General features: G+C 42.5%; 1 protein-coding gene across 1 annotated transcript; it reads right to left on the bottom strand.

Annotated features, from left to right (window-relative positions):
• Window positions 1–13,945: 13,945 nt before the first annotated feature.
• Window positions 13,946–14,953, bottom strand: TAS2R38 (taste 2 receptor member 38). Its single transcript, XM_086398103.1, has one exon. It carries the CDS (start codon window positions 14,951–14,953, stop codon window positions 13,946–13,948), a length of 1,008 nt encoding a protein of 335 aa, XP_086254229.1.
• Between the last annotated feature and the right edge of the window lie 6,472 nt (window positions 14,954–21,425).

The raw sequence follows: 21,425 nt of genomic DNA, 5'->3' as shown, positions 1-21,425 counted from the left end.
CCTACCACCCCCATGCTAGTCTAAATCTTTAACTGCAGTTGGAGTACAAATGGTCTGAAACCTTCACCTTTCTAATCTTCACCCTTCACTCTTCACCCTTCAACCTTCACCCTTCTAATCAATATTAGAAAATGCTATCAGACAAAATTTTATAAAATCATCATTATGATCATGTCACTTCCCTATTTAAGTTTCCATTATAATCATTAACTGGAGAAGGAAATGGCAACCCACTCCCATGTTCTTGCTTGGAGAATTCTGTGGGTGGAGGAGCCTGGCAGGCTGCAGTTCATGGGGTCACAAAAAGTCAGAACATGACTGAGCAACTAACACATAACCATTAACATTAACAAACCTCAGCTCTTGAGCTTAGCTCTACAACCTGACCTTGACCTACTTGTATACTAATCATTAGGGAAATGCAAGTCAAAACCAAAATGAGATATCACCCCATACATATTAGAATGGCTGTGATTCAAACAATAAGTGATAACAATATCTAATGAAGATGTGAAGAAAAAGATCCTTTGCACTCTGTTGATGGGAATGCAAATTAGCATAGTCGCTATGGAGAACTGGGAACGTTCCCTGAAAAGTTAAAAATAGGACTCTTTCATTGTTGTTGTCCACTCTTTTGTGACCCCATCGACTATAGCCGTCCAGGCTCCTCTATCCATGGGGCTTTCCAGGCAAGAATACTGGAGTGAGTTGAGGAGAGGAGCTAAGATGGCGGAGGAATAGGATGGGGAGAACACTTTCTCCCCCACAAATTCATCAAAAGAACATTTAAACGCCAAGTAAATTCCACAAAACAACTTCTGAATGCTGGTAGAAGACATCAGGCACCCAGAAAAGCAACCCATTGTCTTCAAAAGGAGGTAGCAAAAAATATAAAAGACAAAAAATGTGACAAAAGAGGGAGGGATGGAGCTCCATCCCAGGAAGGGAGTCTTAAAAAAAGAGAAGTTTCCAAACACCAGGAAACATTCTCACTGCCGAGTCTGTGCCGAGCTTTGAAAGCACAGAGGGCAACATAACAGGGAGGAAAAATAAATAAACAATTAAAACCCACAGATTACGAGCCCTACGGTAACTCCCCCAGTGGAGAAGCAGCGCAGATGCCTGCATCCGCCATTAGCAAGCGGGGGCTGGGCAGGGAGGCGCGGCGCGGGCTGCATCGCTTAGAGTAAGGATCTGGCCTGAATACCCCGAGCGCTACCTGAGCGAAATAATTTGGGCTAGCAAACCAGACTGTGGGCTATCTACCACGTGAAAAGCCAGCCCTAACCTAAGACACCGCCAGGCTCACTCACGGAACAAAGGACTGTACAGAGATAGCCGGCTGCAGACCATCCCCCTCCGGTAACAGGCAGCCAGAGCCGGAAGGGGGCAATTGCAGCCCCAGAGAGACATTATCTACAAAACTGTAAGCAGGCTTCTTTGCTAACTAAAACTTCTTGGGGTTCTGGACAGTCAACATCCGCCCGAGAAGGTGCACTGGTTGTACACCCAGATAACCGAGTGGCAGGGAGGCGATAAGTCACAGCAACCATGCTCGCCAAACACCCCATTATTGAAAGACAAACATATGTCTTGTCTTTCTTGTCTGAGCTGCTCGTACCTAGGAAGGGCACAAAACGCAGGCCCAGTGGAGTCTGTGCCTCTGAGGACTACCCGAGTGCCTGAAACTGAGAGGCTTAGACCTGGGAGGTGCAAGCAGCCCAGGGCCAGCCGTGGATGGTTCCCGGCGGAGCAAGCTAGAGCCTAAGCAGTGTGGGCAGGGAGGCTACATGCGCCGTGAGCGGGGGCAGGCCCAGTGTGGCTGAGGCACTGTGAGTGCAGGCCAGTATTATTTATTTGCAGCGTCCCTCCCTCCCCACAGCACAACTGAACAAGTGAGCCTTTAAAAAAAAAAAAAGGTGTCTACCACCGCCCCCTTTGTATCAGGGCAGAAATCAGACACTGAAGAGACCAGCAAACAGAAGAAGCTATAACAGAGGGAACCGCCTTGGAAGCGACAGGCAATAGATTAAAACCCCGTGGTTAGTACTGACTACATAGGAAGGGGCCTATAGATCTTGAGAAATAGAAGCCAGAACAAGGAACTAGCCAAAAATGAACTGAACCCACAATACCCACAACATCATCAGAGAAAGTCCTATATATTTTTTCACTATTTTTACGATCATTCTTTCTTTTTTTTTAATTAAAAAAAATTTTTAAGTCCTCTATTACTCCTTTAATTTTCACTTTTATAACCTACTATTACTTTGCAAAAAAAAAAAAGACCCCCCTTTTTTTTTTTTTTAAAAAGCAAATTTCATATATATATTTTTTGTGACCTTGTTTTCTTTTTTTTTCTTCTTTTCTTTAACATTGTATTTTTGAAATTCCAAACTCTGCTCTAGCTTTTTAATTTTAGCTTTTTGGTATTTGTTATCAATTTTGTACCTATATATATTTTTTTAATAACTTTTGTGACTTCTTTGTTTGTTTCTCTTTCTTTCTCTTCATCTTTTCTTTAACATTGTATTCCTGAAATTCCAAACTCTACTCTAGATTTTTAATTTAGGCTTTTTGGTATTTGTTATCAATTTTGTACCTATATCTTCTTTATAATTTTTGTGACTTTGTTTTTTTTTCTTTTTTCTTTTTCTTTTTCTCTCTTTATTTTCCTTCTTCTTTTCTTTAACATTGTATTTTTGAAATTCCAAACTCTACTCTAGATTTTTAATTTTTGCTTTTAGGTATTTGTTACCAATTTTGTACCTTTAAGAACCCAATCTTCAGTATTGATTTTTTACTAGGGAGCGAGATTACTGGCTTGACTGCTCTCTCCCTCTTTGGACTCTCCTTTTTTTTTCCACCAGGTCGCCTGTGTCTCCTCCCTAAACCTTCTCTACTCTACCCAACTCTGGATTTCTGTGTGTTTCAGATGGTGGAGAACACTTTGGGAATTGATTACTGGCTGGATCTGTCTCTCTCCTTTTCATTCCCTCCTTTTATCCTCCTGGCCACCTCTGTCACCTTCCTCCCTCTTCTCTTCTCTGTATAACTCCGTGAACATCTCTGAGCGGTCCAGTTGTGGAGTTCACATAAGGAAGTGATTACTGGTTAGCCCACTCTCTCCTCTATTGATTCTACCTCATCTCATTCGGGTCACCTCTAACTCCCTCCTCCCTCTTCTCTTCTCTATGTAACGCTGTGAACCTCTCTGGGTGACCCTCACAGTGGAGAATCTTTTCATCTTTAACCTAGATGTTTTATCAATGGTGCTGTATAGAAGGAGAAGTTTTGAGACTACTGTAAAAATAAGACCGATAACTGGAAGCAGGAGGCTTAAGTCCAAACCCTGACTCCAGGGAACATTAATTGACAGGAGCCCATCAAATGCCTCCATACCTACACTGAAACCAAGCACCACACAAGGGCCAACAAGTTCCAGGGCAAGACATACCAAGCAAATTCTCCAGCAACACAGGAACACAGCCCTGAGCTCCAATATACAGGCTGCCCAAAGTCACCCCAAAACCATAGACATCTCATAACTCATTACTGGACACTTAATTGCACTCCAGAGAGAAGAAATCCAGCTCCACCCACCAGAACACCGACACAAGCTTCCCTAACCAGGAAACCTTGACAAGCCACCTGTACAAACCCACACACAGTGAGGAAATGCTGCAATAAAGAGAACTCCACAAACTGCCAGAATACAGAAAGGACACCCCAAACTCAGCAGTTTAAACAAGATGAAGAGACGGAGGAATACCCAGCAGGTAAAGGAACAGGATAAATGCCCACCAAACCAAACAAAAGAGGAAGAGTTAGGGAATCTACCTGATAAAGAATTCCGAATAATGATAGTGAAATTGATCCAAAATCTTGAAATCAAAATGGAATCACAGATAAATAGCCTGGAGACAAGGATTGAGAAGATGCGAGAAAGGTTTAACAAGGACCTAGAAGAAATAAAAAAGAGTCAATATATAATGAATAATGCAATAAGTGAGATCAAAAACACTCTGGAGGTAACAAATAGTAGAATAACAGAGGCAGAAGATAGGATTAGTGAATTAGAAGATAGAATGGCAGAAATAAATGAATCAGAGAGGATAAAAGAAAAACGAATTAAAAGAAATGAGGACAATCTCAGAGACCTCCAGGACAATATTAAATGCTACAACATTCGGATCATAGGGGTCCCAGAAGAAGACAAAAAGAAAGACCATGAGAAAATACTTGAGGAGATAATAGTTGAAAACTTCCCTAAAATGGGGAAGGAAATAATCACCCAAGTCCAAGAAACCCAGAGAGTCCCAAACAGGATAAACCCAAGGCGAAACACCCCAAGACACATATTAATCAAATTAACAAAGATCAAACACAAAGAACAAACATTAAAAGCAGCAAGGGAAAAACAACAAATAACACACAAGGGAATTCCCATAAGGATAACAGCTGATCTTTCAATAGAAACTCTTCAAGCCAGGAGGGAATGGCAAGACATACTTAAAATGATGAAAGAAAATAACCTACAGCCCAGATTATTGTACCCAGCAAGGATTTCATTCAAATATGAAGGAGAAATCAAAAGCTTTACAGACAAGCAAAAGCTGAGAGAATTCAGCACCACCAAACCAGCTCTCCAACAAATACTAAAGGATATTCTCTAGACAGGAAACACAAAAAGGGTGTATAAATTCGAACCCAAAACATAAAGTAAATGGCAATGGGATCATACTTATCAATAATTACCTTAAACGTAAATGGGTTGAATGCCCCAACCAAAAGACAAAGACTGGCTGAATGGATACAAAAACAAGACCCCTACATATGTTGTCTACAAGAGACCCACCTTAAAACAGGGGACACATACAGACTGAAAGTGAAGGGCTGGAAAAAGATTTTCCATGCAAATAGGGACCAAAAGAAAGCAGGAGTCACAATACTCGTATCAGATAAATTAGACTTTAAAACAAAGGCTGTGAAAAGAGACAAAGAAGGTCACTACATAATGATCAAAGGATCAATCCAAGAAGAAGATATAACAATTATAAATATATATGCACCCAACATGGGAGCACCACAGTACGTAAGACAAATGCTAACAAGTATGAAAGGAGAAATTAACAATAACACAATAATAGTGGGAGACTTTAATACCCCACTCACACCTATGGATAGATCAACTAAACAGAAAATTAACAAGGAAACACAAACTTTAAACGATACAATAGACCAGTTAGACCTAATTGATAGCTATAGGACATTTCATCCAAAAAAAAAAAAAAAGACTGCTCACTATGGCAATTATTGAAGCTGACTTAGGGTGACATAGAGGCTTATTTCCCTTTACCCTTCTGAGTTCTTAGCTGAGGACCTCTGTAAGAAATGACAGAATAGCAGGACAAAATCAAACAGAAGTTTATTAACATAAAAAAATAAATAAAATAAAATAAAAAGGAAGCAAATTCTAACACAGATTACAACATAGATAGACCTTGAAAATAGCTAAATGGAATAAGCCCAGTCACAAAAGAACAAATACTGTGTGATTCCACTTGCATGAGCTATCTCGAATAAGCAAATTCATAAAAAAAAAAAAAAAAAAAGAACTCACAGAATGTAAGCTGCGTTCCTTTACAAGACTATTTTATAATATCTTAAAATTGTTTTGCTGTCTTATGGAGCTTATGCACATGTGGAGTATGGATTTCTGCATATCTGTCATACCACATATCCTCAAAGAATAACAAATAACTAAATGTTAGCAGTAAAAAATAAAAAAAATAAAAAAAAAAAGAAACAGGCATTTTCTTTTCACCTTAATCTTTAACATCCTAGGCCTGTGACCGGCATTCATAACTATCTGATGAGATTAGAAACAGAAAAATGAGAGGGGCTGAGAAGTTCTGAATTCTTATTGTCTAAATGGCTGAAACTCCACTCAACTGTCTCATCAGAAAGGCTGTCTCTTGCCTCTCCTTCCCCAACAAACCAGAGCAAGTCCAGATGCTGCCATCTCATGTTTGGTTGGACAAGAACAGTCGAGAAGAACCCTGGACTGGCCACTGAAGAAGCCCAGGTACTAGCTTCTATCATTTATAATATGCTGGCCAAGTCTAAATCTCCTGTTGGAGGCAGCCTCTTACCAGCCTGTCTACACTGTTGATTGAAAATTATAGATTTGTGGTCTACATCCGGCTTACCAGATTACACAGGCTGGTTTGGGCTATGACCAACGGAATGGAAAAGAACCTTCAGCAAGCTTGTGCTTGCCTCCCTGAGATGGAGACCCACATCCTGATGGCTTGTGATGCGGGAATGAGTGGCATCCCAGCGGCTCTGAGGACCCTGGCAGGTGTACTGAGTGCTCTGGCCCTTCCCGATTTTAGCCTATATTTTCTTCCTCCTGCTATATTGTATCCTTTGAATTATGACAACCTTAAATAAGTGTGCTTTGTGGAGTCTTATTAGTGCTTCCAAATATAAAATCCTGTGTAATTGCTGGAGTAGTGGAAGTCAAAGAGCAAAGGACCTACTCCAGCCTGAAAGAGACGCAACAACTAAATGCCCCTTGTGATTCTGAACCCGACCCTCCTGCTCTACAGGACGTGGTTGGGGAGGACTTGAATGAGGTCTGAGGGTGAAATGGTAGTCACATAGCAACATTAACTTTCTGACTGTATGTGGTGGCTGTATTGTGCTCATGCAGGAGAACACCCTTGGAAAAATTACACACGAACATATTTGAAAGAGATTTCAACAACGTTCTCCATATGGTTCAGAAAAGAAAAGTTCTTTGTCCAACACTAGCACTTCTGTTTGAGATTGCTCCAAATCACACAAGCATGTGTGTATACATATGTATATATACAACTATAAAAATAAACAACAAAAGCAACACACAAAAAAAAGAAACCAGGCATTCACAAACCAAAAACATATAATATGATTATTTATATGAAGTTTAAGAGCAGACAAAATCAGTATATGTTGGTACAAATCAGAACAATGGGGGCAGGGGTTGGGGTGATGTTACTGGCTGGGAACTGCTGGGGAGCAAAGTGTGCCACCCCACAGTGTCCCCAGCATGTGGATTATTTTGAGTTGAAAACAATCGAGGCCCAAAAGACTCAGGAAGAAACTTTGACCTTCCCCCAGCTGCCTAAAAGAATATTAGATAGGGGACATATTCTAGGAAGGGATCAATCACCCTAGACAACTATATTATGAACTAAGAGGAACCCTAGTGTAGATAGGAGGAACTCAGCAAAATCTGCTTGTTAGAACTTCTCTCTGTGTCCCACTGTCTCTGTACGGCCCAGCAAACATTTATTCACCAGACATCTGCTTTTCCATCTTGCTATGCTTTGCATGCTACCCCCTTGAAGTCACAAACAACTGCTTCCAACATCCTCTTTTGTCTTTAGCTGAAGATGGTATTTAAAATGAGGGCTTCAGGCGTTTTGAAGAGTTACCCTGTTTTTCTGGGTCTCTCCCATGTAAACATGTTATTAAACTTTTGTGTGATTTTCGCCTGTTTAAAAAAAAAAAAAAAAAAGGCTGTGAAAAGAGACAAAGAAGGTCACTACATAATGATCAAAGGATCAATCCAAGAAGAAGATATAACAATTACAAATATATATGCACCCAACACGGGAGCACTGCAATATGTAAGACAAATACTAACAAGTATGAAAGGAGAAATTAACAATAACACAACAATAGTGGGAGACTTTAATACCCCACTCACACCTATGAATAGATCAACTAAACAGAAAATTAACAAGGAAACACAAACGTTAAACGATACAATAGACCAGTTAGACCTAATTGATATCTATAGGACATTTCATCCCAAAACAATGAATTTCACCTTTTTCTCAAGCGCATATGGAACCTTCTCCAGGATAGATCACATCCTGGGCCATAAAGCTAGCCTTGGTAAATTCAGAAAAATTGAAATCATTCCAAGTATCTTTTCTGACCACAATGCAGTAAGATTAGATCTCAATTACAGGATAAAAACTATTAAAAATTCCAACATATGGAGGCTAAACAACACGCTGCTGAATAACCAACAAATCACAGAAGAAATCAAAAAAGAAATCAAAATTTGCATAGAAACGAATGAAAATGAAAACACGACAACTCAAAACCTGTGGGACACTGTAAAAGCAGTCCTAAGGGGAAAGTTCATAGCAATACAGGCATACCTCAAGAAACAAGAAAAAAGTCAAATAAATAACCTAACTCTACACCTAAAGCAACTAGAAAAGGAAGAAATGAAGAACCCCAGGGTTAGTAGAAGGAAAGAAATCTTAAAAATTAGGGCAGAAATAAATGCAAAAGAAACAAAAGAGACCATAGCAAAAATCAACAAAGCCAAAAGCTTGTTCTTTGAAAGGATAAATAAAATTGACAAACCATTAGCCAGACTCATCAAGAAACAAAGGGAGAAAAATCAAATCAATAAAATTAGAAATGAAAATGGAGAGATCACAACAGACAACACAGAAATACAAAGGATCATAAGAGACTACTATCAGCAATTATATAGCAATAAAATGGACAACGTGGAAGAAATGGACAAATTCTTAGAAAAGTACAACTTTCCACAACTGGACCAGGAAGAAATAGAAAATCTTAACAGACCCATCACAAACACGGAAATTGAAACTGTAATCAGAAATCTTCCAGCAAAAGCCCAGGTCCAGACGGCTTCACAGCTGAATTCTACCAAAATTTAGAGAAGAGCTAACACCTATCCTACTCAAACTATTCCGGAAAATTGCAGAGGAAGGTAAACTTCCAAACTCATTCTATGAGGCCACCATCACCCTAATCCCAAAACCTGACAAAGATGCCACAAAAAAAGAAAACTACAGGCCAATATCACTGATGAACATAGATGCAGAAATCCTTAACAAAATTCTAGCAATCAGAATCCAACAACACATTAAAAAGATCATACACCATGACCAAGTGGGCTTTATCCCAGGGATGCAAGGATTCTTCAATATCTGCAAATCAATCAATGTAATACACCACATTAACAAATTGAAAAATAAAAATCATATGATTATCTAAATAGATGCAGAGAAAGCCTTTGACAAAATTCAACATCCATTTATGATAAAAACTCTCCAGAAAGCAGGAATAGAAGGAACATACCTCAACATAATAAAAACTATATATGACAAACCCACAGCAAACATTATCCTCAATGGTGAAAAATTGAAAGCATTTTCCCTAAAGTCAGGAACAAGACAAGGGTGCCCACTTTCACCACTACTATTCAACAACTCAAGTTTTGGAAGTTTTGGCCACAGCAACCAGAGCAGAAAAAGAAATAAAAGGAATCCAAATTGGAAAAGAAAAAGTAAAACTCTCACTGTCTGCAGATGGCATGATCCTCTACATAGAAAACCCTAAAGACTCCACCAGAAAATTACTAGAACTAATCAATGAATATAGTAAAGTTGCAGGATATAAAATCAACACACAGAAATCCCTTGCATTCCTATACACTAATAATGAGAAAATAGAGAAATTAAGGAAACGATTCCATTCACCATTGCAATGAAAAGAATAAAATACTTAGGAATATATCTACCTAAAGAAACTAAAGACCTATATATAGAAAACTATAAAACACTGGTGAAAGAAATCAAACAGGACACTAATAGATGGAGAAACATACCATGTTCATGGATTGTAAGAATCAATATAGTGAAAATGAGTATACTACCCAAAGCAATCTATAGATTCAATGCAATCCCTATCAAGCTACCAACAGTATTCTTCACAGAGCTAGAACAAATAATTTCACAATTTGTATGGAAATACAAAAAACCTCGAATAGCCAAAGCAGTCTTGAGAAAGAAGAATGGAACTGGAGGAATCAACCTGCCTGACTTCAGGCTCTACTACAAAGCCACAGTCATCAAGACAGTATGGTACTGGCACAAAGACAGAAATATAGATCAATGGAACAAAATAGAAAGCCCAGAGATAAATCCACGCACCTATGGACACCTTATCTTTGACAGAGGAGGCAAGAATATACAATGGAGAAAAGACAATCTCTTTAACAAGTGGTGCTGGGAAAATTGGTCAACCACTTGTAAAAGAATGAAACTAGAACAATTTCTAACACCATAAACAAAAATAAACTCAAAATGGATTAAAGATCTAAATGTAAGACCAGAAACTATAAAACTCAAAGGTATTATGTGGAGTGAAAGTAGCAAGACAAGAGTCCAAACCACATGATTCCATAAAAGAACAGACAAAACTCATCCATGGGAAGAAATAAACTGTGAAGAAATTAGTATAGTGGTTGCCCATGGTGGGTGGAGATTTATTGGAAGAGGAATACTGGAACTTTCTGCGCTGATGGGAATATTATATATTATATTTGAGGTATTGGTTACATGAATATATATACATATAAGTATATACATATTTATCAAGTTTTACATTTAATACCTGTGCATATTACTGTGTATAAATTTTGCCTAAAAATGAAAAAATTCTGCAAATAATTACTGAACTCTTGTTATTTTGCTTCTGCAGTGTTATAGGGTGAAAGTCAAAGAAAGTGAAAGTGAAATCGCTCAGTCGTGTCCGACTCTTTGCGACCCCATAGACTGTAGCCTACCAGGCTCCTCTGTCCTTGGGATTTTCCAGGCAATAGTACTGGAGTGGATTGCCATTTCCTTCTCCAGGGGATCTTCACAACTCAGGGCTCGAACCCAGGTCTCCCGCATTGTAGACAGACGCTTTACCATCTGAGCCACCAGGGAAGACTAGAAATTATGAAACCACTTTTTCTGTATGCTGCACGTACGCAAATGGACAAATGTATTGAACATAAATGGAAGATATTTCTCATGGTTAAAGGCATTATGAATATATAGAAGAAGAAGACTAAAGTGAACCTTATATTTTTGGGTTGGAATTGTGGGGAGGAGAGGAGAGAAATGGGGCAAGTGAAAGAAATGAGTACATAAAGGGTATATGGAAATTCTTGCAACTTTAACTATAAGATTATGTCAAAATATAATGCTAAAAAAGCTGTGGAGAGCAGTAAGATGTAATGGAGACATGTCCAGAGAGAGAGTTTAGGCAAAACAAGAGGAAGAAAAATAAGAAAGGATGTCCTTTATCATTCTCTTCCATAGTCCTCCAAGTCCTCCAGGGGAAGGTGGAATTAAAGGGTCACAGTACAGTTCAGTTGAAGGATCACATCGTCCCACTCAATAATAAGAGCGACAGGAACAGGGGATCTCAACATTGGTTGTACCCTGGTAATCCTGGGGTCCTTAAAAAAATGTTGCCTGTGTTCTACTTCCAGAGATCTGATTTAATCAGCCTAGTGTGTGGCCTAGCCATTGAGATTTTGAAAGCTCCCCTAATGTGCAGCCAAGAGTGGGGATCACTGTCTTTGAGGGAAACCTAGGGCTTCCCTTGTGGCTCAGGTGGTAAAGAATCCGCCTGCAATGCAGGAGACCTGGGTTCAATCCCGGGGTTGGGAAGATCCTCTGGAGAAGGTAAAGGCTACCCATACCAGTATTCTGGCCTGGAGAATACCATGGACTGTATAGTCCATGGGGTCGCAAAGAGTCAGACACGACATGACTTTCACACACAGGATAACTTTGGTTATCTATTTTACACATGGTAGTGTATATGAGTCAGTCTTACTCTCCCAGTTTGTCCCATCCTCTTCTTCCCAAACTGTGTTCACATGTTTATTCTCTACATCCGTGTCTCTATTCCTGCCCTGGAAATACGTGCATCTGTACCATTTTCTAGATTCCACATATATGCATTAATATTTGGTATTTGTTTTTCTCTTTTTGACTTACTTTTCTCTGCAAGACAGACTCTAGGGCCACCCACATCTCTATGAATGACCCAGTCTCATTCCTTTTCATGGCTGAATAAGAGTCCATTGTATACCTGTGCCACATCTTTATCTGTTTATCTGTTGTTGGACATTTAGATTGTTTCCATGCTTTGGCTTGTCGGGGTCTAGCCTCAGTAGGATCTAGGGGTACCCTAAGGATGATGGCATAGGTGATTAGGGATAGATAAAAGAGAAGAGAAAGAGGCTTGATCTTCTTTGGTTTACACAGAAAGTCAATAAAGCTGTGTTCCAAGGAGTCATCCTGAAAGAAGAACAGAGAGAGAAAAGGAGAGAAAAGGAAAAAAGAATGACATTGGGAGACCAAGCTTTGGTGACTGAGGCCCATAACTTTATTTTCAAAAGGAACTTTTATACCTTGACTTGTACATAGAGAGAAATGAAAGACGCAAAGTCATACAGAGTCAGCCCAAACATTACATCTGTTTTGTCTTTATCAAAACCAGGATTTTTTTGCATATATTTCCCATAAACAATGTTGTGTACATTATCTTCTGGCCTTGGAGGCCTGTGGACATTTTATGACACTTTTTTGATAAAGGCTGCTCAACCAAAAAACTTACTTTTCTTTAAAGTGTTTTTTTTTTTTTTTTTTCTCTCTCTCTCTCTCAGCCTCAGAAAGTACTAAACAGAGTTACATTCTCATGGAGCAAAGGTGCAGTGGGTCACAACAACAACAACAAAAAAAACAATTAGCTCAAAGGTCTGATGTGGTTAATTCCAAGGCTGCTACTTGTTTTTCTTACATTTCAATTATGTTAACCAATGCACTCTCAGGTGCACAATGGATAAGAGATATGGGAACTTGGCAGCAAGCATTGGCCCAGTAATGAAGCCCTTTACCAGTACTATCTATTTTAATAATTTTTTTATCCCTTAAAGGACTCTATGTTCATTAGGACTTTTAGAATGTTTTGGCTTCCCATGTCTTTCAAGGTTGGGGAGTTGTGAACAATCATGTGTGTTAATTGCAAGAGTTTGAATTGAAACACTCTTATCATACCCAGGAGACTTATTAACTAAAGCCCTAAGTTGACCTTTTCCGGAGAAAGGTGGTCGGGGATAGCCCCCTGTTAATGTCAGAAGATTTGGTGAAAGGCACAAAATAGTAAGAGAGACAGATTCTGGTTTTGGGGTAGATGCTCGAGCAGATCCAGGGAATCTCTCGAGCCATGATCCGCCTTGCTCATCATGGCTCTTCCACATGACCTTGTCATGGGTGGGATCTCCCGTGGTGGCTCCCAGCATGTCCCCCTTTTTAATTTTTTAAGACAGCCAGATGTAATTCAGTTGCAAGCTTTTGAGTGTTCTGTTGAAGAGTTCTAACAATACAAGGAAGAATAATTATGAGAAGTAGAAGTAGAGTGGCCACAGCAGCATAGCTAAAAATAGTAGGCAGAATGTTTTCTTTTTTTTGAAATAAAGTTAGAAAGTGTATGGAAAAAGTCATTTGCTGGTGCCGGGAGCCACCATGGGAGATCTCACTCATGACAAGGTCATGTGGAAGAGCCATGACGAGCAAGGTGGATCATGGCTTGAGAGATTCTCTGGATCTGTTTAAGCATCTACCCCAAAACCAGAATCTGTCTGTCTTATTATTTTGTGCCTTTCCCCAACTTTTTTGACATTAACAGGGGGTTATCTCCAACCACCTTTTTCTGGAAAAGGTCAACTTAGGGCTTTGGTTAATAAGTCTCCTGGGCTAGTTCTTGCCTGGAGAACTCCATGGACAGGGGAGCCTGGCGGTCTACAGTCCATGGGATTGCAAACAGTTGGTCATGACTGAGCGACTGACACCACTTTCTGTCAAGAGAAACCTAGGCAATCAATGCCATTCTACTTGCCTATGCCATGTGTAGAGCTTTCATTGTTTTATTCTACTGTGGATGGGCCTATTGATGTAGAGAGACTTGGAGTTATATTTTATAGAAGAAATTGGAGTGGGTTTCTGAAGGCTGTATGAACAATCAAAGGCATAGCCACACAGGGCCCATTTCGTGCCTGCTCTCAACACAGATCTGGCGTCCTGGGATCTGCCTTGTGGTCCACCCTTACCTTGAAGCTGCTCTTTGCCCAAAGCAGAATGGTGTCCACAGCCCTCCTCAGCTTGGCATTCCCTGAGATCAGAATGACTGCGTGTCCTGAGGGACAGGCTGCCATTATCCCTATGCAGACCATCACCCCGACCTTGCTGTGCCACAGCGTCAGCAACGGTATCGAGCATAAGGCAGCACAGAGTGACAGCACATACAGGCAGAAGAAAGAGACAAGAGACCTGAGCACCCGTGTGTGAGCCTCCAGGCTGGGTTCCCCAGAGCCTCTGGTTTTGGCCCTCATCATCCTCATATGCCTCCCCAGGGAGAACACCAGCATCCCAGAGGAAACCAGGAAAAGCAAGAAAGAAGGGATGGATGCCAGGCTGCAGAAGAGGAAGGAATGAAAGAAACTGAGTTTTGCAATGTTCAAATTGAGTTCAGTACTGTTATTCATGAGTAGCCTAGTTACAGCTGATAAATGAGATCCACTAAAAAAGTCCCATAAGCAGAGAAGAGTGCAGACACAGGAGAGAACCATAGCACCCAGAAGCATCTGGGGGATCTTTCTGGAGATCCAGCTTGCTGCATGGAGCAGGAAGGCATGAGAGAAACGGACAATCTTGGAGCAGTAGAGGAGACTAAGGCACATGGTGAGCCAGAGTCCGGCTTGGTGGACGATCATCCAGAGTACGATGATGGTCTGGTAGCTGAAGCTCAGCGGGTCTTTCATCCGCTGGAAATGAGTAAGCTGGATGGCCTTCAGAAAGAGCAGCCCGTGTAGGACAAGCCGGGTGAGGCTGAGACTCAATAGGACAAGATCACAGTGGCTCAGTGGCTGCCTCCTCACCAGGTCCCGGAAATTGACCAAGAAAATGAAGGCGTTGAGTAGGATCCCTACTGCAAACTCCAGGACTGAAAAGAACAGAAATGCATTCCTGACTTCAGAGGGCACAGATACGATGTGAGTCAGAGTCACCATGATGCCTCTTCTGACTTGGCTAATCTAAGACTCATGTACTGCCCAGGAGAGAAAGTATATTTGTGTGCTAAGTCAGGACCTTCCTTTACAAGGCATCAGCTCTTGGTCCAGAGTTATCCCAAGGTGAGTGCATCAAAAGTTCAGACAGTAAACTTAGAGGGACAGTGCTTCTTTAGAATATCCCTTGGATACACACAGATGCTCATCGTGAGAGCAGAAGAATGATGGGTCTGTCTCTTGGTTGACGCAGAAGCTTTGAATAAACCCAGGTATTCTGTAACAACAGCCTTCCCAGAGGGCCAGGGCATGACATCAGGGATGCAAACAGGATAGGATCTTGACTTTCCAAGCCCAGTTTTGCATGCCCATCTGGGCGCCCATGAGTGGTGAAGAGAATAGAATTTGTTTATGGGTTTTCAGTAAACTGACAGCAGGCAAAGCATATAGTCTCTGTGAACTGAGGTTTGAAACAGTGCCTCTTTCCATTTGCATACCTTCCATCACCCCGAGGGTGACTCTGAATCACAGACTATGTTTTTAATATGGACAAGGGCAGGCATGGTTCCTCTGCCGTTTGACTAGTATGACTGCTGTTGGCAAAGACTTCATTCAGCCATCATCATTATGCCAGGTGCCACGCTTGGCAAGAGGACCGTTGACATGAACAAGGCAGCATCTTACTATGAAGGGAGGGGGAAGGGGGAGTATCTGGCCTGGATCATTGCAGAAGTCTTGCAACTGCTCTCTCTGCTTCCCACCCCTACTCCCACACCACACTTTCTACAAAGCAGCAGTCGTGATCCTGTTAGCATGTAACTAAGATCATGTCATTGCTCTGTTCAAACCTTTAGGGCCCCCATCCTCCTCATCATTTCAGCTGAGTTTTCACAGTGACCTAGCGGTCCTGGGTATATAATCAGGACCTCCTTCCCTTCTCAGATGTCCTCATCTGAAGGCTGCTCACTGTTGACAGTGTGGGCTCTGGAACCAAGCTCTTTCAGGTTAAGGCCCAGCTCTGCTTCATCCTCTCTGTGCGAACTTGGCAAATGACTGAACCCTCTTAATTCATCTTATATGAAATGGAGATGACAATCAAAATAACACCTATCTCAGAGGGGTTACCTGAATTGATGCATGGAACATGATTGAGATTGTGCTTAGTGGCAACCCACTCCAGTATTCTTGCCTGGAGAATCCCATGGGCAGAGGAGGTTGGTGGGCTACAGTCCATGGGGTCACAAAGAGTCAGACATGACTGAGTGACTAACACTTGGCCCATGAAGTCCAGTCAATCAGTGCTAGTTATAGAGCCATCATCAGATCAGATCAGATCAGTCGCTCAGTCGTGTCCGACTCTTTGCGACCCCATGAATCGCAGCACGCCAGGCGTCCAGAGCCATCATAGGATCCACCAATTCCTCTTCTGGGTATATATCCAAAGAAAATGAGAGAGGATATCAAAGATATATCCATACTCCCATGTTCATTGTGGCATTATTCACAAGAGCCAAGATATGGCAGCAACCCAAGTGTCCATTAATGGATGAATGGATGCAATGGAATCTTACTCAGGCATGAGAAAGGGAAATGCTTTCTTGACTTCCCAAACCCAGTTTTGCATGGGTCCCATGTGATGTGGGATGGACCTTGAGGACACTGTGCTAAGTGAAATAAGTCAGGCAGAGAAGGACAAATGGTGCATGGTATCACTTACACTGTATATGAGAAAAAGGAGTTAAACTAATAGATGTGGAGTAAAAAAGTGATTTCCAGTGTCTGGTAGGTGGGAGAAACAAGGAGAGGTTGGTAAAAAGGTACAAATTTAAAGCTAATGCAGGCGTGTGTGTGCGCACTATATCACTTCAGTTGTGCTCGACCTTTGTGACCCCATGGACCATAGTCCACCACGTTCCTCCTGGGGTTCTTCAGGCAAGAATCCTGGAGTGGGTTGCTGTGCCCTCCTCCAGGGGATTTTTCAGACCCAGGGATCCAACCCATCCACGTCTCTTACATCTCCTGCATTGGCAGGCAGGTTCTTTACCACTAGTGCCACCTGGGAAGCCCCCAACTTAAAGCTAGAAGATGAATAAAGTCTGAGAATCTGATATGTAACATATCATATATAACGCTGAATTGTATAAATAAAATCTTCTCAGAGAGTAAAACTTATATGTTCTCATCAAATACAAATTTCACATGTAAGTGAAAACATACAGCATTTGTCTTTCTCTGACTTACTTTTGCTAAGTGAAATACCCTCCAGGTCCATCTATATTGTTTCATATGACAAAATATAATTCTTTTTTATGGCTGAGTAGTATTTGTATATATACCACATCTTCTTTATCCACTCATGTGTGATGTGCACTTAGGTTGCTTCTATATCTTGGCTATTGCAAGAAAGTATGTACATTTTTTAGGACAAAGTGAGCTTCCTGTTTGAAACATCACTGAGCTGAGATTCCACAGTCCCTACAAACTTTTCCTCCCTCACATAATTGATTATCTAGATGCAAAGCAAAGGGGTGACGGGGGAGACATGACATAGAAGTGAGTACCATGAGATCTGGGGCAAGTGAGCCAAAGGCAACAGGGACTGTGAGTAAATGGCGGTTTACATGAGCATACCCCTCTGGGAGAAAGCGCATTTTAATTTAGAGAGGAAAGCACAGCTAAGTGACTTGAGATAACCGGGTTAACTGAAAGAAGCAATGTAATGTTAGCGGAACAGATCACTGACAGGAAACAGATGGCTGGGGTGGTGGTGTTCTCAACCAGGGCCACGGTGATGAAGGAGGACATGGTCCACCAGAAAGTGCCCTGTGCTCTGGTAGGTGAGAGGAGGCCAGCGGATGCCTTGTAGCAGGAGGTGAGACCGGAGGGGCTGGGCTCCTGACCAAGACCGGTTCCCTTCTCCTTTGTGTAAATTATAATATAAAGTGATCCATGGATGGCTTCTCATCTGGCACCTGCCCCCATTCCTACCTGGGGAGTGGCGAGTTTCTTACCCTGTGGGTAGGCAGTTATGGAGCATTGTTTGAGACCAGTGGGGAAGACCAGGTAACTGGCTCTCAGGAAGCATGGTGCCTGAGGATGAGTCGATAATGGAACCACGTCACTGTCGTTTTTCCAAGTTCAAGCCAGCTTGGGATCCAGAATCTTCCTATCATTACTCAACAGCTGCCACTAGGTGGCACCAGACCACTGTGAGGTCTGGACTTCCTGGCCTCCTCGTGATAGCTCAGTTGGTAAAGAACCCATTTGCAACGCTGAAGAACCTGGTTCGATTCCTGGGTTGGGAAGATCCGCTGGAGAAAGCATAGACTACCCATTCCAGTATTCTTGGGCTTCCTTTGCGGCTCAGCTGGTAAAGAATCCGCCCGCAATGCGGGAGACCTGGGTTGGGAAGATCCCCTGGAGAACCGAAAGGCTCCTCACTCCACTATTCTGGCCTGGAGAATTCCATGGACTGTATAGTCCATGGGGTCACAAACAGTCGGACACAACTGAGTGACTTTCACTTCAGTTCCTTTCACTTTGTGCAAGCTCACCCCAGCCATTGATTTAATCTTGCAACCCTGTGACCTCATATGTTACAGAATTGAAATCTTAAGACTTCATCATGTATCACTCTGTGGTAGGCTGAATTGTGAAGAGTGTGGTGACACTTCCATTTTACTGATGACAAGGTAGAGTTTCAGAAAGGTTCGTTAAGTAGCTGGGCCAAGGTAACTAAATTACTAAGTGGGGAGTTAGGATGCTGATGCTTTAGATGGGATTTAGCCAAGAGTCCTGGGAATTCCTCCGTCCAGCTCTGACAATCACTTCTATCAAATGAAAGGAGCAACTGCGAAATTGGGTGTAAGGTGCATTACTTTATTAAAAGCTAGACCTGCGTCTAAGAGCTCCCAAGAAAGAGCTCTGATACTAGTTGGTTTGGAGCATGCAATAGACCAAGGCAGAGTCCATGCATCTAACTTGCCATTCTGTTCAATAGCACTTATTGTTCAGTCGCTAAGTCCTGTCCGACTCTTTGTGACTCTATGGACTGCAGCACACCAGGCTACCCTGTCCTTCACTATCTCGCAGGGTTTGCTCAAATTCATGTCCGCTGAGTCAATGTGGCAGTTGTTGCTAACTGCCTGCACACTATTAGTTCTTTCCTTTTCAATGCCGACGTATTATCAGGCGTGTCAATATTAACTAAATATAAACTGCATTTGCCATCTTTCTTTCAGGTTAGAGTGTCCAGCGAAACACAGGAAGAAGACATTGGGTGGGAAAATCCCTTCGAAAGCCCTCGTTTCCTTTTCTTCTGTCTGGGCCTGAACTTGGATGTTGTGGTTGGAGCACCAGCCAGGAGGGAAAAGCCAAGAGAATCTCAACCCTGCAGTTTTACAAGTTCTTGAAACCCACCAGCGACTACTGTGCTCCAGAGGGAGCAGAGAAAGTGAGAAAGGTCATCGCTTTCTGTCTTTAAGGCACAGTGCTTGGGCCTCTGTGACTGGAAGCCGAACGCCGTGACTCACCGATGACTTGCCTGTGAGAATGGCTCTGAGTCCGTTTGCCTGTCTGAGCACGTGAAGCCAGGAAGTGGACTGAGGGAAGGGCAGCTTGTCCAGCTAGCCCCGTGTCTAGGTTCACTTATGAAGAGGCAGAAAACTGGAAGCAGGAGAGGAAATGAAACGGAGCCTCTGCTCCCTGCGTTTAAAGCAGCGGTTCCTAATATTTTTGGCAGCAGGGACTGGTTTCGTGGAAGACGGTTTTTCCACCGATGGGGTGGGGCGGGGGGACGGTTTCCGGATGATTCAAGTGCATTACGTTCACTGTGCTTCTTTGAGACTCTAATGCTGTCATTGATCTGACAGGAGGCAGACCTCAGGCGGTAATGAGAAGGATGGGGAGCAGCTGGACATAAAGATGAAGCTTTGCCCGTCCCCCTGCCGCTGACCTCCTGCTAGGCAGCCCAGTTCCTAGCGGGGCCACTGATCCATGGCCTGGAGGTTAGGGACCCCTGATTCAAAGCGTGTTCTGTCCACTTTGAACTGACAGAGGGAGGAGGGCAGAGAGGTAGCCGGGGAGACGAATTTAAAGATGGTCTCACTCAGCTCTTATTTCTGTTGCTCCATCTTTCAACTTTGCTCCTGCTGCTGACTAATCCTGCTACAGATTCTCTGTGTGTTCCATTCAGAATAAGAACCTGAGTGGTCTGGTGCTCACACAGCAGGCAGAGTCTGGAGATGCCAGTCAGCTGGAGGCCTGGCTCTCTTGGGTTCATGCCCATCCCAGGTTCAAGCAGCACAGGGGCCAGCACGGAACCTTGTGATTAGAATCATACTTAGGTCATTTTCCCCAGCAGGGACCTCAGGGTAGGGTTCCTCTAGAAGGTGCTCGGACCCCTCCTTGAGCTTTGTCTTGTCCACTAATATGAATGATGCAAGAGGAGGTTTTAAGTAAATGCTGATAGAACTGTGAGACCTTGGCCGACCATCCGTCCTGTTCTGTTTCACTCTAGTGGAAATAGGAAGAGACCATGGAGCAGCAGTGTTCAAGCAGACACTGTGAGGGTTCACTGTCCAGCAGAGACGGAGGGTGGTGGTGTGACCTGGTGATTTCCAGAGAGGGGAACAGAGAGGGAGTTTGTGGGAGAGAGGAGGAGCCGGGCAAGAGGGTACCAGGGACAGCCAGAGCCTGAGCATGGCTGAGAGACATTGTCGGTGCCTTGAAGACATTCCCTCTGGCATTCTTTTCACGGTTTCTCCTGGGGTGGGGACCTGGGGGAAGCAGATTTACCAGGTGCTCATCACAGAGGAAAATTTCTGTAAGCTTAGTGTTCAGGGTTGAAAAAAATTCATGCATGCCATTACTTTATACGGCCATATTTTTCATAATTCCCAAATATTGATTCAAATTGCTGATTCTTCTCCAAGGGCCTTTTTAAAAAATTTATTTATTTTATTTTTGGCTGTGCTGGGTCTTCGTTGCTGGGTGCAGGCTTTCTCTAGTTGCGACGAGGGGGGCTACTCCCCAGTTGTGGGCTGTAGACGTCTCACTGTGGTGGCTTCTGTTATTGCAGGGCACGGGTTCTAGAGTTCAATAGTTGCAGCACATGGGCTCGGAGTTGCAGCTTGGGGCTCGTAGAGCAGGCTCAGTAGTTGGGCGCATGGGCTTTGTAGCCCTGAGGCACGTGGACTCTTCCCCAACCAGGAATTAAGTCCATGTCCCGTGCATTGGCAGATGTATTCTTAGCCACTGGACCAGCAGGGAAATTCTCCAAGGACCTCTGACTAAAGTCAGTTTTCCAAGGTGTGTGCCTCTCCGTGGATCACCACATAGCCCCAGGTTACATGTATCCTGAACTAAAAAAGATACTTCTATGGGGAGGCCATATAATTCAGAGGCAACTTGTGAGGATTTGAAGGGCACACAATTTGTTGTTGAAGCCAACAAAGTATGGACAATATTCTACTGT

The sequence above is a fragment of the Bos grunniens genome, chromosome 4 (assembly GCF_055505025.1).
Source record: "Bos grunniens cultivar Pamir isolate PY7600 chromosome 4, Bosgru_T2T1.0, whole genome shotgun sequence".
NCBI classification, from domain to species: domain Eukaryota; kingdom Metazoa; phylum Chordata; class Mammalia; order Artiodactyla; family Bovidae; genus Bos; species Bos grunniens.
Note: the sequence above shows the minus strand (reverse complement) of the source record. Positions and strands in the feature narration are given on the sequence as shown.

Bases quoted from the DNA above. Each gene is read 5' to 3' on its own strand.
- TAS2R38 (XM_086398103.1), bottom strand. From the start codon at position 14,953: ATGGTGACTCTGACTCACATCGTATCTGTGCCCTCTGAAGTCAGGAAT.